At 46.9% G+C, this 16,257-nt stretch overlaps 1 protein-coding gene across 3 annotated transcripts in view; it reads left to right on the forward strand.

Annotated features, from left to right (window-relative positions):
- Window positions 1-16,257, forward strand: part of micall1a (MICAL-like 1a) — a 112,524-nt gene that overhangs the window by 43,314 nt on the left and 52,953 nt on the right. For all 3 annotated transcript variants that reach the window (XR_013500401.1, XM_078237550.1, XM_078237549.1), the window contains exons 3-5: window positions 3,015-3,156; window positions 8,250-8,350; window positions 14,019-14,155. Coding sequence is in view for 2 of the 3 variants with exons in the window: in XM_078237550.1 (XP_078093676.1) it covers window positions 3,015-3,156; window positions 8,250-8,350; window positions 14,019-14,155 (380 nt within the window). In the remaining variant the exon portion in view is untranslated. The remainder of the gene's footprint in view (window positions 1-3,014; window positions 3,157-8,249; window positions 8,351-14,018; window positions 14,156-16,257) is intronic.

The following is a 16,257-nucleotide window of genomic DNA, read 5'->3' on the forward strand; positions in this document are numbered from 1 at the left end:
TGCCCATTCGCTCCTTTCTCAACTAACCTGTGAACTGGGTAGTATCAGTACTTTGCATTCAAACATTTTTAACAATAGCTTCTACACACCTGTGTTACATATGTTTAAATGTTACGCAACTGTTTTAACTATTATAGACTCTGACAATGCAGAAGGAGGCTGTTCAGCCCATTATGTTAGTGCCGGCCCCCTGAAAAAGCTACCAATTCATTCCATTTCCCTGCTCTTTCTCCATTGCCCTAGGGACTATTTCAAAAAGTTTGTTTATTAGTTGAAAGTAGGCTTACATTAAACACTGCAATGAAGTTACTGTGAAAATCCCCTAGTCGCCACACTCCGGTGCCTGTTCGGGTACACCGAGGAAGAATTTAGCATGGCCGATGCACCCTAACCAACACGTCTTTCAGACTGTGGGAGGAAACCGGAGCACCCGGAGGAAACCCAGGCAGGGAACGTGCAAACTCCATGCAGACAGTGACCCAAGCCGGGAATCGAACCCGGGGTCCCTGGCACTTTGAGGCAGCAGTGCTAACCACTGTGCCACCACAATCGTGCTGCTCCAATTGGAAATCCAATTTGCTTTTGAAAATAATTCTTGAATTCCACCCCCCTTTCAAGCTGGTGCATTTCAGATCATCCTCGCTCAACCCGAATGAAAACAAATTATCCTCATCCTCCGCCACCCCCACCATTTTGTTTTGCCATTTTAAATTTGTATTCTCTGATCACTGACCTTCCTGAAGGTGGAAACAGTAGCGCTCAATCTAACCTAACAAAACCCCTCAAAATTTTGAATTCCTCTGTTAAGTGACCCCTCAACATTCTGTGCTCTTAAGAAAACCAATTCTGAGTATTCTAGTCAATCCATATGGCTGACTTGCTTCATCCTTCCTTCCCGAAATGACTTGCATTGTTAGAAGTAATACTCTCGCCATCTAATTTCTGACTTACAGTGAATCATAGAATCCCTACAGTGCAGAAGGAGACCATTCAGCCCATCGAGCCTGCACCGACAACAATCCCACCCCTATCCCTGCAACCACACGTATTCACCTTGCTAGTCCCCTTGACATTCAAGGCAATTTAGCATAGCCAATCAACCTAACCCGCACATCTTTGGAGTGTGGGAGGAAACCGGAGGACCCAGAGGAAACCCACGCAGACACGGGGAGAATGTGCAAACTCCGCACAGTGACCCAAGCTGGGAATCGAACCCGCGTTCCTCATGCTGTGACGCAGCAGTGCTGACCGCTGTTCCAGCGTGCCACCCAGCGACACTAATAAATAAACTTAACCTAAGCAGTCTACCTTTCTTCAACAAATTGGCAAAAGACCCACTGTAAAGGCATCCTATTGGATAGGCACATGGAGCACACCAGGATGATAGGGAGTGGGATAGCTTGATCTTGGTTTCAGATAAAGCTCGGCACAACATCGTGGGCCGAAGGGCCTGTTCTGTGCTGTACTGTTCTATGTTCTATGTAAAGGCCTTGACTCAGAAAAGTGTAACATAGACGTGGCTGTAATGGAAACACAACATGCTGGAAATTGCCAACAGCCTGGCAGTGTCTGTGGAAAGTGAGGCAGTTAATGTTTCAGGCCAGTGGCTTTACATCAGAACATGAAAAGATAAAGAGATCTAACAGGGGTTCTAAGCAAGTACGGAAACTGGGCGAAGGGGGAGGAGAGAACAAAAGGAGATAGGGTGGACGCCAGGAGAGATTAATGACAAAAGTGATGGTGCATGGGAGCGACAAAAGATGGATCTAGAACAGGGCTTCGCAGACTGGGGCTCACGACACGAGATTCTGGGGTCACAAGTTCCGCAGCAGCTCCCCACCCAGGGGCCAGGATAATTTTCAAGCCTCAAACTGGGGTCACGGCTGGAAAAGCTTTGGGGCGCGTTGGTCTACATGGAGAGAGCGGAATCATTACCCTCAGTTAACACTGGAAAAAATGGGGGCGGACATTACGATCTGAATTTGGTGCTGAGTTCAGAAGGCGAGCGAAGGCCTCTGTGAGGGATACGGTCGTGTTCGCCGAGCTTCTGTTGCTCTGCCTGGCACTGACAACTCATTCCCGACGCAGGTGAACATATGAATTAGGATAAGGAGTAGGCCATTTGGCCCCTCGAGCCTGCTGCACCATTTGACAACCCAGTGTTTGGAGGGTTTGTTCCCTCCAGTGAGGGGGGATATCATAGAGACTTATAAAATTCCAACAGGTCTAGACAGGGTAGACGGAGGGAGGATGTTCCCGATGGTGGGGGGAGTCCAGAACCAGGAGTCACAGTCTGAGGATTCAGGGTAGACCATTTAGGACGGAGGTGAGGAGACATTTCTTCACCCAAAGAGTGGTGAGCCTGTGGAATTCATTACCACAGGAAGTAGTTGACGCCAAAACATTGAATGTAGTCAAGAGGCGGCTAGATATTTGATTTGATTTGATTTATTATTGTCACATGTATTAGCATATAGTGAAATGTATTGTTTCTTGCACGCTATACAGACAAAACATACCGTTCATAGAGAAGGAAAGGAGAGAGTGCAGAATGTAGTGTTATAGTCATAGCTAGGGTGTAGAGAATAATCAACTTAATGCAAGGTAGGTCCATTCAAAAGTCCGACAGCAGCAGGGAAGAAGCTGTTCTTGAGTCGGTCGGTACGTGACCTCAGACTTTTGTATCTTTTCCCGAAGGAAGGAGGTGGAAGAGAGAATGTCCGGGGTGTGTGGGGTCCTTAATTATGCTGGCTGCTTTGCCGAGGCAGCGGGAAGTGTAGACAGTGTCAATGGATGGGAGGCTGGTTTGCGTGATGGATTGGGCTATAACACTTGGGGTGAATGGGATCAAAGGTTATGGGGAAAAAGCAAGATTAGGCTGTTGAGTTGGATGATCAGCCATGACCTTAATGAATGGCGGAGCAGGCTCGAAGGGCTGAATGGCCTCCTCCTGCAAATATCTTTTATGTTTAAAAAGCTTGGCATCTCTTTAATGTGTGTCTTTGTCTCCATAGGCATTTGAAGTGGCTGAACAGGAGCTGGGAATCCCGGCGCTCCTGGACCCGGAAGACATGGTCGCAATGCGTGTTCCAGACCGTCTCAGCATTCTGACATACGTATCTCAGCTCTATAACTACTTCACCAACCAGACTCACGGTACGGAGTTGGGCCAGCCGTGCAATGTCACTGGTGCCTGCTTTGGGACACTGATTCCATTTCTACTTCCCTTAATTGAAAACCCTAAATGGTACAGTTTGTTGTAGATGACAGTGAGTTCAGTCCAGAGTGAAATAATATTGACGCATATTGCAAAGAATCCTTCAAGTGCATTACACCCACTGGTTATTGCTTAAGGGCACCCACGGTGGCACAGTGGTTAGCACTGCTGCCTCACAGCGCCAGGATCGATTCCCGGCTTGGGTGAATGTGTGGCGTCTGCACTGCTGCCTCACAGCGCCAGGGACCTGGGTTCGATTCCCGGTTTGGGTCACTGTGTGGAGTTTGCACGTTCTCCCCGTGTCTGCATGGGTTTCCTCCGGGTGCTCCGGTTCCTCCTACTGTCCAAAAGACGTGCAGCTTTGAGAAAGGGTCACCTGGACTCGAAACGTCAGCTCTTTTCTCCCCTTACAGATGCTGCCAGACCTGCTGAGATTTTCCAGCATTTTCTCTTTTGTTTGCTGGTTAGGGTGCATTGGCCGTGCTAAATTTTCCCTCAGTGTACCCGAACAGGCGCTGGAGTGTGGCGACTTGGGGATTTTCACAGTAACTTCATTGCAGTGTTACTGTAAGCCTTGTGACACTAATAAATAAACTTAAAACAGACCAGTCAGGATTATCAATTGTCTATTGAAATTAAAAGGCTGATTCAGTTACACGGCTGACTTAGGATGCAATAAATCAAGTAGAGGGTCGCGATGGAATGGTTTTGGGAAATGAGAGGTTAGCAGCAATGAAACTGGAACCAAAACTGACTTGAATCACCTCGCAAGCTTTGAGCAGACACAAATAACACTTCCGTATTCTGTGAGCTCGTGCTGCTGTGAGATTGTTGTCACCCTGAACCGCGCTGGCATGTGTTCCTGCCTCCCGCTTTGTCTGCTGATGTTGGTAACACTCTTTCTGTCATCAGCTTGTCCATGAGGTTTTCCAGGCAGCTGCTGTTTCCTTTTTACAGATGTAATGCCATCAAAAGGATAGGGGAGTGAACACACGTTCGCTTGATCCAGTGGGCTAACAGTCTCAAAGTAGCAGTGACCAAGGAGTCCCCTGATTCTGCTGACAGAAAGGGGAAGCAGTTATTGTTATTCAGCATCAACTTTGGTCTCAATTTCATGGTGATCAATCTCTATTTAAAAGTAAAGTTAAAAAGTTTATTTATTAGTGTCACAAGTCGGCTTACATTAACACTGCAATGAAGTTACTGTGAAAATCCCCTAGTCGCCACACTCTGGCGCCTGTTCGGGCACATTGAGGGAGAATTTAGCACGGCCAGTGCACCCTAACCAGCACGTCTTTCAGACTGTGGGAGGGAACCAGAGAATCCGGAGGAAACCGACGCAGACACATAGAACATAGAACAGTACAGCACAGAACAGGCCCTTCGGCCCACGATGTTGTGCCGAGCTTTATCTGAAACCAAGATCAAGCTATCCCACTCCCTATCATCCTGGTGTGCTCCATGTGCCTATCCAATAACCGCTTAAATGTTCCTAAAGTGTCTGACTCCACTATCACTGCAGGCAGTCCATTCCACACCCCAACCACACTCTGCGTAAAGAACCTACCTCTGATATCCTTCCTGTATCTCCCACCATGAACCCTATAGTTATGCCCCCTTGTAATAGCTCCATCCACCCGAGGAAATAGTCTTTGAACGTTCACTCTATCTATCCCCTTCATCATTTTATAAACCTCTATTAAGTCTCCCCTCAGCCTCCTCCGCTCCAGAGAGAACACGGGGAGAACGTGCTAACGTCACACAGACAGTGACCCAAGCCGGGAATCAAACCCAGATCCCCGGCGCTATGAGGCAGCAGTGCTCACTACTGTGTCACCGTGCCGCCATTTATCAATTTCTTTGGAGAGATCAAAACAGGGGAAATGGAAGTATTTCTGAATGTTCCTTCATAAATGCTTTTCACATTCTTTCTTCATTTTGTTCGAGTCCAGATCAGAAACCCCAAGGTATATTATGAAGTTAGACTAGACCCCAACTATTGTTTGATTTTGGCATTAGTGGACGGATAAGGTGTTTCACCCCAGGTGTGATTCTATAGACAACACTAGGAAGTTTTTATCAAAACAAACTTTATTTAACAATACGGTTTAACTATAACAAATGAATTAGCTTAACTTTTATCAGTTGGAATACTTAAACATGACAGGATACAATTCTTAACCACTAACCTATCTCTATTAGTTCCAACTTAAGCAATATTCCTCATAGACCCCTAGTCCTAAAGCCTTTGGACACCCTCTGAAGAGAGAGAGAAACATCTGTCTTTTGACCACTCCAAAACAGCAGCCTCCAGTGAGGAAGGAAGACACCTCTTGCTACTTGCAGATCCAAGCAGAAACTGCCTGCTTTTCTCTGTAAGCTTAGCTCCTCCCCTTCACATAACCCTGCCTCTAATCAGCCTAATCAAATCCTACTCTGAAACCCCAGGGAAAAAAACAAAAATAAACAAAAAATGCAAAGCTCAGATTAAAACAAACACCCCATTACCTCAAAGCAATTACTCTCCTGCATTCTCAGCATGTGGGCTGCCTGGTGCAGACAAATCGGCACCGTATATGCAGAACTGACTTCTAAACATACCCTTCACAAGAAACATGACGTAAATATATTTCTCACAGGCACAGTATCGTCACCGCCTTATGAATCGACAAGACTTTAATACTGACCTTCACTGTCGATATTTCCTAATTTTCTCTGTTCTCAAAGACACCGAGTCCCGCCAGATCTGTAGGTGTTGCCTGCCTTCCAGTACTTTCACCCAAGTAGCCGGTGTGCCAAGTTCCTAGGAGCAATTCGATCACTAGTTATGTCACAGTGGCCACCACAGGAATCAATCTGCTGATGTGGGCTGTGTTTCTTTCTCAAAGCTGTCTGGCCTGTAGGTCACGCACACATAGGAATTAGGAACAGAAGTAGCCAATTTGAACCCACTCTGCCATTCAATCAGATCATGGCTGATCTCTCCCTGGTCTCAAATCCACCTCCCCACCTGTTCCCCATATCCCCTCTTCCCCTCTTTTTATTGGAAATATATCTATCTCCTTCTTGAAACCATTCAATGATTCAGACTCCACCGCGCTGTGGGGCAGCGAGTTCCACAAATTCACCACCCTCTGCGAGAAGTAGCTCCTCCTCATCTCAGTTTTAAATCTACCTCCTCTCAACCTATACCTGTGACCTCTTGCTCTAGATTGCCCCACAACGGGAAACGTTTGGTCTCCATTTACTTTATTGATCCCTTTTAGAAATCATAGAAACCCTACAGTACAGAAAGAGGCCATTCGGCCCATCGAGTCTGCACCGACCACAATCCCACCCAGGCCCTACCCCCATATCCTACCCGCTAATCCCTCTAATCGACGCATCCCAGGACACTAAAGGGGCAATTTTTAGCATGGCCAATCAACCTAACCCACGCATCTTTGGACTGTGGGAGGAAACCGGAGCACCCGGAGGAAACCCATGCAGACACGAGGAGAATGTGCAAACTCCACACAGACAGTGACCCAAGCCGGGAATCGAACCCGGGACCCTGGAGCTGTGAAGCAGCAGTGCTAACCACTGTGCTACCGTGCCGCTACAGCTGCATAAAGAAAATGAAAGGAACCACACACTTAAACTGCCTGCGCACTCCAAGAGAACTGAGGGGGTATGATGATGGACAGATGACCTTCTTGTCCGAGACTATTTGTGATCTTGCGTTGTGCGAGCCTAGGCAGTAAACACGTGCCTCTCAATTGTTCTAAATTAGCTTCCAACCCATGAGAGGAGAAGGAGACTTGTGCTTTTGATTTTCAAAGCTTGTATAGATTGCGTGCTGGTAATTCAATAAGCCCCACATACTCGGTATGCACATCTGACTGGATTAACTATCCAACCAACTTGCCGTCTTGACCTGCGTGTTGTTAATTGTTCTCTCTCTGTCCTTGAGTAGTAGTCCCCTCCCTTCAAATCTGTCATCGTGTGAAAGGTGCCTTCAGCTTTTTGAATATTTTATTGAGATTGAATGTTATTTTGTGGTGTTTGAAATTTATTTTAGTACGTAAGGCGGCACAGTAGGTTAGCACTGCTGCCTCACAGCGCCAAGGACCCGGGTTCGATCCCGGCCTTGGGTGACTGTCTGTGTGGAGTTTGCACCTGCTCCCCGTGTCTGCGTGGGTTTCCTCCCACACGCCAAGAATCATAGAATCCCTACAGTGCAGAAGGAGGCCATTTGGCCCATCGAGTCTGTACCGACCACATCCCACCCTGACCCTATACCATAATGTGGAGATGCCGGCGTTGGACTGGGGTAAACACAGTAAGAGTTTTAACAACACCAGGTTAAAGTCCAACAGGTTTATTTGGTAGCAAATGCCATTAGCTTTCGGAGCGCTAATGGCCTCTTTCTGCCCGAAAGCTAATGGCATTTGCTACCAAATAAACCTGTTGGACTTTAACCTGGTGTTGTTAAAACTCTTACCCTATTCCATAACCCCAGACATATACACTGCTAATCCCCCTGACACTAGGGTAAATTTAGCATGGCCAACCAAGCTAACCCGCACATCTTTGGACCGTGGGAGGAAACCGGAACGCCCGGAGGAAACCCACGCAGACACGGGGAGAAAGTGCAGGCTCCGCACAGACAGTCACCCAAGTCTGGAATTGGACCTGGTTCCCTGGCGTTGAGAGCCAGCAGTGCTAATCACTGTGCCACCGTGTGCGGGTTAGGTTGACTGGCCATGCTAAATTGCCCCTTAGTGTCAGGGGGATTAACAAGGTAAGTACATGGGGTTATGGGGAGAGGGCCTGGGTGGGATTGTTGTCAGTGCCTGCTCAGTGGGTCGAAAGGCCTCCTTCTGCACTGTCGGGATTCTATCCTATTCTGTAGCTTTTGGAGAGGTGTGAAAGTTTTACTAGAATGATTGTGGGGATGAGGGATTAAAGTTAGTCGATAGACTGGAGACATTGTTCACTGGTCAGTTTGGATTTTGAAGGCTCCTGGCTAACATTGCTTATTCCTCTGCAGCTGGTGTCACTCCCTCCATGAAGAGACCAGCTGAAATATCACCAGCAGAACCATCGATCAAGAAAGCAGTCACTCTGAGCAAGCAAGCCCTCTCACCAAATGTAAGTCTGTGTTAGCGATCGTCAACCACTCAGATAACCTGACTCCGGGAGCCTTATTAACTATCATTGAGGTTATCCTTGTAATCACGTTAATAATTTATATTTCTGTGGCACCTTCCATTCAAAGAAAAGTTTGAAAAAATGGATGCAGAGTCAAGGGAGAGATGCGAGCAAAAAAAAGGTGGATTTTAAGGGGGAAACATAGACATAGAAACAGAAGATAGGAGCAGGAGGAGGCAATTCAGCCCTTCGAGCCTGCTCCGCCATTCCTTACGATCACGGCTGATCGTTCAACTCAATAGCCTAATTTATAGAAACATAGGATCTTAAAGGAGGAAGAGAATGTGGAGGCAAAGAGTTCAGAGTAGAGAATTCCAAAGTTCTGGGCTTGGGTGGCTGAAGACACGATTATCTATGGTAGAGAACAACGGTGGCACAGTGGTTAGCACTGCTGCCTCACAGCGCCAGGGACCCAGGTTCAATTCCCAGCTTGGATCACCGTCTGCGCTGAGTCTGTACGTTCTCCCCGTGTCTGCGTGGGTTTCCTCCGGGTGCTCCAGTTTCCTCCCACAGTCTGAAAGACGTGCTGGTTAGGCGCATTGGCCGTGCTAAATTCTCCCTCAGTGTACCCGAGTAAGTGTGGCAACCAGGGGAATTTCACAGTAACTTTGTTGCAGTGTTAATGTCAGCCTACTTGGGACACTACTAAATAAATTCAAATTCAAATGCGGAAGGTGCCAGCCGAAGGAGCAGAGAGTCCTGAGAATGGTGGAAGTGGGCAGAGTTTGAGAACACAGAGGTAGGGAATGCTGAGGCCATGAAGGGATTTAAACTGGAGGATGAGAATTATAAATTTGAGCTGTTGGAGGATGCTGAGCCGATTATAGGTTAGGGTGAGTGGGATGAAGGGTGAGGGATAGGGTACAGCGGGAGAGCCCTGAGATTGGAGTTGTTACCACGGACCGTTGTTCTGATTAGGGCAAGACCAGTAACTTTTTTTTAACAAAAATCCCAAAACTCCAATTTACCAGAAGAATGAAGCTACAAAATCCCATAGTTTAAGCAAAAGAACTTGTACTATACAAGAGTCAAACAAAGCAAACACTTAATACAGGAAAACCTGTCATCCAGCATGCTCTGAAATGGGAGGCGCCGGTTAATCAATTATTTTTTATTCACCTGTGGGACACGGACATCGCTGGTTGGCCAGCAGTTATTGTCCTCCCTAGTCACCCTTGAACTGAGTGACTCGCTGGGCCATTGCTGTGGCTCTGGAGTCACATGTAGGCCAGACAGGGTAAGGACAGCAGATTTCCTTCCCTAAAGGACATTAGTGAACCAGATGGGTTTTTCCGACAATGGTTTCATGGTCAATACAGTAAGAAGTTTAACAACACCAGGTTAAAGTCCAACAGGTTTATTTGGTAGCAAAAGCCACACAAGCTTTCGGAGCCCCAAGCCCCTTCTTCAGGTGAGTGGGAATTCTGTTCACAAACAGGGCATAAAAAGACTCAATTTACATGAATAATGGTTGGAATGCGAATACTTACAGCTAATCAAGTCTTTAAGATATAAACAATGTGAGTGGAGAGAGCATCAAGACAGGCTAAAGAGATGTGTATTGTCTCCAGACAGTGAGACTCTGCAGATCCAGGCAAGCTGTGGGGATTACAAATAGTGTGACATGAACCCAATATCCCGGTTGAGGCCGTCCTCATGTGTGCGGAACTTGGCTGTCAGTTTCTGCTCAGCGACTCTGCGCCGTCATGTGTCATGAAGGCTTGTGTGGCTTTTGCTACCAAATAAACCTGTTGGACTTCAACCTGGTGTTGTTAAACTTCTTACTGTGTTTACCCCAGTCCAACGCCGGCATCTCCACTTCATGGTCAATGCCAGATTCTTAATTCCAGAATTTTTTATTATTGAATTCGAATTCCACCAAGTGCTGTGGGGATTCAAACCCGGGTCCCCAGTGAACTAAGGTGTGAGGTGAGTTTTCCGTTTTCGTGTAATCAGAAGGCTCCGGGGTGATTGTATGAGTATGGGGGTTTTGGAATAGGTGTTGGAGAATACAAATTGAGCGAGCGACACTGAGGGGGGGATGGTGCTACTGAACAGTGCGAGGCTGAGACTGGAGCGAGGACTGGCCGCAGATAGTAACCATTCTGTGGCTGGGTTTGACATTTCCAAACCCAGCGACAGAATTCCAGTTAATACAGTTTTCAGGTTGATGGAGTGCCGGATAACAGAAATATTGCTGTATGATCTTGGGTACTGTCCTATATTCTAAAGCCCTGAATTAACAAGCAAATTGCAGTTTTAAAAAATTCATTCACGGGAAGTGGGTGTCGTTGGCTGGGCCAGCATTTATTGCCCATGGGGCTGCTGCAGTGGTTAGCACTGCTGCCTCACAGCGCCAGGGACCCGGGTTCGATTCCCGGCCTTGGGTCACTGTCTGTGTGGAGTCTGCACATTCTCCCAGTGTCTGTGTGGGTTTCCTCCGGGTGCTCCTGTTTCCTCCCACACTCCAAAGATATGAGGGTTAGGTGGATTGGTCATGCTAAATTGCCCCTTGGTGTCAGGGGGATTAGCTAGGATAAATGCATGGGGTTATGGGGATGGGGCCTGGGTGGGATTGTGGTCGGTGCAGACTCGATGGGCCAAATGGCCTCCTTCTGCACTATAGGGATTCTATGATTGTATGATCCCTAATTGCCCTTCAACTGAGTGGTTTGCCAGGCCGCTTGAGAAGGCAGTTAAGAGTCAGCCACATTACTGTGGGTCTGGAGCCACGTGATTGAACCTGCACTTCCAGGCTGAACATTCCAGACCCCAACCACTCGCTGTGTGGAAAAGGTTTCTCTCGCATCGCATTTGCCCCTTTTGCAAATCACTTTAAATCTGTGGCCCTCTCGTTCTCGATCCTTTTACAAGGAGGAACAAGTGTCCCTATCTGCTCTCTCCAGCACCCTCACTACTGCAGAGATTACCTGTTGTGTTGTTTAGATTGGGTTATAAATGTGCAAAAAATAGCATGGAGGCTGAGATAATATTTTTTTAAGTACATTCATCTGTTGCAGGTCTCACATTAATTGTTCATGAAATTCTTGGCATGTTTCTCATCAGAATTCTTCAGCTGAGGCTATGGCTTGAACATGTGGTAGTGTTTGTCTTTAACAACCTGGGCAGTAATCTAGCATTAGGGGGTAAGAGCGCAGGGCGGGGTTTGTTGCAGGCCTGTTTTGAACTCATCTGATTTTCATTCCTCCTTCATGCATTGGGATGAAAGATGAGCTGGGTTCTACAAAAGGGAAGCAGTCTGCTCCGCTAGCTAGGTGCTCGGATGGTGGGGGAAAATGGTCAGTGAGGTCCCACTGCAATGTGGAGCGAAATGATTAGTTCAGGTGAGCTGAAGAATTGGCCTGAGGCTCAGCATACGAGTTCTCGACTCCCAAATCAAACGGCACGGTGGCACAGCGGTTAGCGCTGCTGCCTCACAACGCCAGGGATCCGGGTTCGATTCCCAGCTTGGGTCACTGTCTGTGCGGAGTCTGCACATTCTCCCCGTGTCTGTGTGGGTTTCCTCCGTGTGGTCCGGTTTCCTACGAACGATGTACATCGGCCGTGCTAAATTCTCCCTCCGTGTCCCCGAACAGGCGCCGGAGTGGGCCAACTCGGAGATTTTCACCGTAACTTCATTGCAGTGTTAATGCAAGCCTGCTTGTGACACTAATAAATAAACTTAAACTTTAAAAAACCCTCGGAAGCAATTTCACAGCTGCTTCTGTGAAACTTAACCGATAGGAATTCCCAAAATTATAAAATGCATTAAAATAAGCAAAATACTGCAGACGCTGGAATCTGAAACAAGTAAGAAGTTTAACAACACCAGGTTAAAGTCCAACAGGTTTATTTGGTAGCAAAAGCCACACAAGCTTTCGGAGCTCCAAGCCCCTTCTTCAGGTGAGTGGGAATTATGTGAATTCTTCACTCACCTGAAGAAGGGGCTTGGGGCTCCGAAAGCTTGTGTGGCTTTTGCTACTAATAAACCTGTTGGACTTTAACCTGGTGTTGTTAAACTTCTTACTGTGTTTACCCCAGTCCAACGCCGGCATCTCCACATCTGAAACAAGAACAGAGGACGCTGGAGAAACTCGGCAGGTCTGTTTCCAGTCTGTTTGACTCTCCATCAGAATTAGAGGGAAAATGTGTTGGATATTAAACTGTAGCTGAGAGAGGTTGCAACAAGATGTGGCAAACTTGAACAAAAGACAGATAGCCTGGGTTCGGGCAGAGGATGGGGGTTGTGTTGACTGCACTAAATGTATGGGATATTAACAAAAAAGGGGTTTAAGACGAAGGAGGAAGGTCACAGTCTAAAGTTGTTGAACTCAGTGTTGAGCCCTGAGGGTTGTAACGTGCCCAATCGGAAGATGAGTTGTTGCTCCTCCTGTTTGAGTTGGGCTTCACTAGAGCATTGCAGCAGGCCAAGGACGGGACATGTGGGCACGAGCACAAGGTGCTGAGTTAAAATGGCAGCGACCGGAAGGTTGAGGTCATGCTTGGAGGCTGAGCAAAGGTGTTCCACAAAGCGGTCAACCTTCTTGTTGCTGTACAGTTGATTCCCACTGTGCCACTTGCTCTGTATTATAAACAGGGTATCAACATCAGAACTGAGGGGTTATTATTATGGAATATTGATCAAGCCAGGGTTCTTTAGAAAAGAGAAGGCCAAGAGGGGTGAATGAGAGAGATATTTAATAAGATAAAAGAGCTTGAAGGGTGGATGTCAAGAGGTTATTATTTGGAAGGGAATAAATATTAGGTAGTCACCTAATCATGAAGGAGAAACTTAGTTATCCAGAGAATGATTAGAATGCCCACATGTCTGCCCTTGGCCTGCTGATGTGGAGATGCCGGCAAAAGCTTGTGGCATTTGCTACCAAATAAACCTGTTGGACTTTAACCTGGTGTTGTTAAACTTCTTACTGCTGCAGTGCCCCAGAGAAGACCAATGTAAACTGAAGGAGCAGCAACACAGCTGCCGATTAAGCACGTTACAGCCCTCGGGACACAACACTGAGTTCAATAACATTAGACCAGTATCTTTCTCCTCCACCTTCACCCCTTTTTTTTAATAAAGGGAGTGGTTGAGAAGAGTCACAGAGATGCAGCTGGATAAACACAGGAAAACACAGTAAGAGTTTTAACAACACCAGGTTAAAGTCCAAAAGGTTATTTGGTAGCAAATGCCATTAGCTTTCGGAGCACTGCTCCTTCGTCAGATCTGTATCTGCAGATATCCACTCCATCTGACGAAGGAGCAGCGCTCCGAAAGCTAATGGCATTTGCTACCGAATAAACCTGTTGGACTTTAACCTGGTGTTGCTAAAGCTCTTTCTGTGTTTACCCCAGTCCAACACCGGCATCTCCACATCATAAACACAGGAAAGGCATAGAAAAATATGTTGACAGGGCGAGATGAAGAGGGGTGGAGGGGGCTCACTTCAAGCATGTGGACCAGTTGGGCTGAATGGTCAGTTTCTGTGCTGTGCACTGATATAATTCACCTGATAAAGGGGCGGCTGTCACACTGTTTCACCCAGACTCTGAAGTGTTTAGTAGTGACGGTGTGTCATTCCTAACCTCCATGTCCTTTATCCACCAGAACGATTCTTCAGAGGAAACTGCAGAGAGGCCCTGCAGGAACACACTCAGCAGCAAATGTGCAATCTGCAGCAAGCACGTTCACTTGGTGCAGAGATACTTGGTGGATGGCAGACTTTATCATCGCAACTGCTTTAGGTAATGTGAAGGTTCCGACTCCATGCTGCTTCGCCACAGATCTCTATATTAATTTACAGAGCGCCTGACAGTAAGAGTCACTTACTTAGGCCTGTGTAATGCTTTCAAATCAAGGCCGGTTAGTGGCTTCCTGCATTGACACACCTGGTTCAGCAACCACACCAGTAATCGTAATGAAGAAAGTTAATAGGATATCAATCTCACTTGCACACTATGCGTTAGCCATATTTTGTAATTCTTTTTAATTAGTTCTGAGGATACAGTGCTACTGACACAACCACATTTTCTGCTAAGTCATAGTTACCCTATGAAGATGGATGTCTTCAACCACTGCAATCCATGTGATGATGTTTCATGATGTTTTTTCATTCATTCGTGGGACATGGGCGTCACTGGCTGGGCCAGCATTTACTGCCCATCCCTAGTTGCCCGAAGGCAGTTGAGAGTCAACCACATTGCTGTGGCTCTGGAGTCACATGTAGGCCAGACCGGGTAAGGACGACAGATTTCCTTCCCCAAAGGGCATTAGTGAACCAGATGGGTTTTTCTGACAGTGGTTTCATGGTCATCTGTCAATTCTTAATTCCAGATTTTTTAAATTGAATTTAAATTCCACCAGCTGCCGTGGCGGGATTCGAACCCGGGTCCCCAGAGCATTAGCTAAGTTTCTGGATTAATAATCTAGCAATAATATCACTAGGCCATCACCTCCCCGCATTAAGGAGGGAAATCCTTAATATCCTAGTCACCCAGCAATAATGAGAAATGGTTATATATATATGGCCAAATCAGGATGGTGTGTGACTTGGAGCTAATGGCTCTCGCCGTTGTTGCTCTTGCCTTGTCGATTGCGATGCTGTTGGTAACCTTTGTCTTGTAGATTGTACACACTGCTCTAGAGGTAGGGAGGAGAGAGATAGTAACAGGCACCAATTAAACGCTTCTGTTTAGGATGGTGTCAAGTTTCTTGAATATTGCACCAGTTCCACCCATAAGCAATAAGTGGACATTATTCAATCAGAGTCATGGCTTGAGCCTTGTGGAGAGACATGAGGTGAGCCACTCATTATGGAGGATCCTATTGCCCTACTCTTGCAGCCATGGTATTGGTATGGTTCGCTGTGTGAAGCTTCTGAACAGTGATGATCTGCTAGATGTTGATGGTATGTGGCTTGATGTTGAGGTGACTTTTTTTTAATATTCAGTCATGGGACATGGGCGTCGCTGGCTGGGCCAGCATTTATTGCCCATCCCTAGTCGCCCTTGAGAAGGTGGTGGTGAGCTGCCTTCTTGAATCGCTGCAGTCCATGTTCTGAGGGTTGACCCACAATGCCATTAGGGAGGGAATTCCAAGATTTTGACCCAGCGACTGCGAAGGAACAGCCGATGTTTTTCCAAGTCAGGATGGTGAGTGAGTTGGAGGGAAACTTGCAGGTGGTGTTGTTCCCCTGTATCTGCTGCCCTTGTCCTTCCAGATGGAAGTGGTTGTGGGTTTGGAAGGTGCTGTCGAAGGATCTTTGGTGAATTGACTGGGCTTTCTGTTCCCTCAACAGGCTATTATTTCACATAAATGTCAGCACAAGTCTGGGTATTAATTACATTTTGCTGTAGACTGGCATGGCTTGCTTCATTATCAGGGGAATTATAATTGGAGCTGAACACTAAAATTCTCAATTAACAACTCCACACCTGATCTGATGATGGAAGCAGCTGAAGGTGGCTGGACTTAAATATGTCCCTGAGGAACCCCTGCAGTGAGGTCCTGGAGCTGTGGTAACTGGCTCCGACAGCCACAGCCACCTTCCTTTAGTGTGATTCCCAGCAGTGGAGGATTTTCCCTTTAACCCCGCCTCGATGGCCTCACATCTGCTCAAACGTGAGGGATGTAGCTTCGGTCTAATAGGTCGAAACAACCTCTCTGCTCTTGGAGGGGTCCTGGAGGGAGTGAATTAAACCCAGGTCAGTCTGGCATCTGGTGTCAAACCAGGAACCTTGATCTCTAAGCAATGTGTTCTCACTAGAGTTGGTTTGACCTAATTTTGGCCACGGTTCCAAAACTTCTCAATCGCAATTAGGAATGGACAACAAACATTCGTCTTGCC

This window comes from Mustelus asterias, chromosome 21, assembly GCF_964213995.1.
Source record: "Mustelus asterias chromosome 21, sMusAst1.hap1.1, whole genome shotgun sequence".
Classification (NCBI taxonomy): Eukaryota; Metazoa; Chordata; class Chondrichthyes; order Carcharhiniformes; family Triakidae; genus Mustelus; species Mustelus asterias.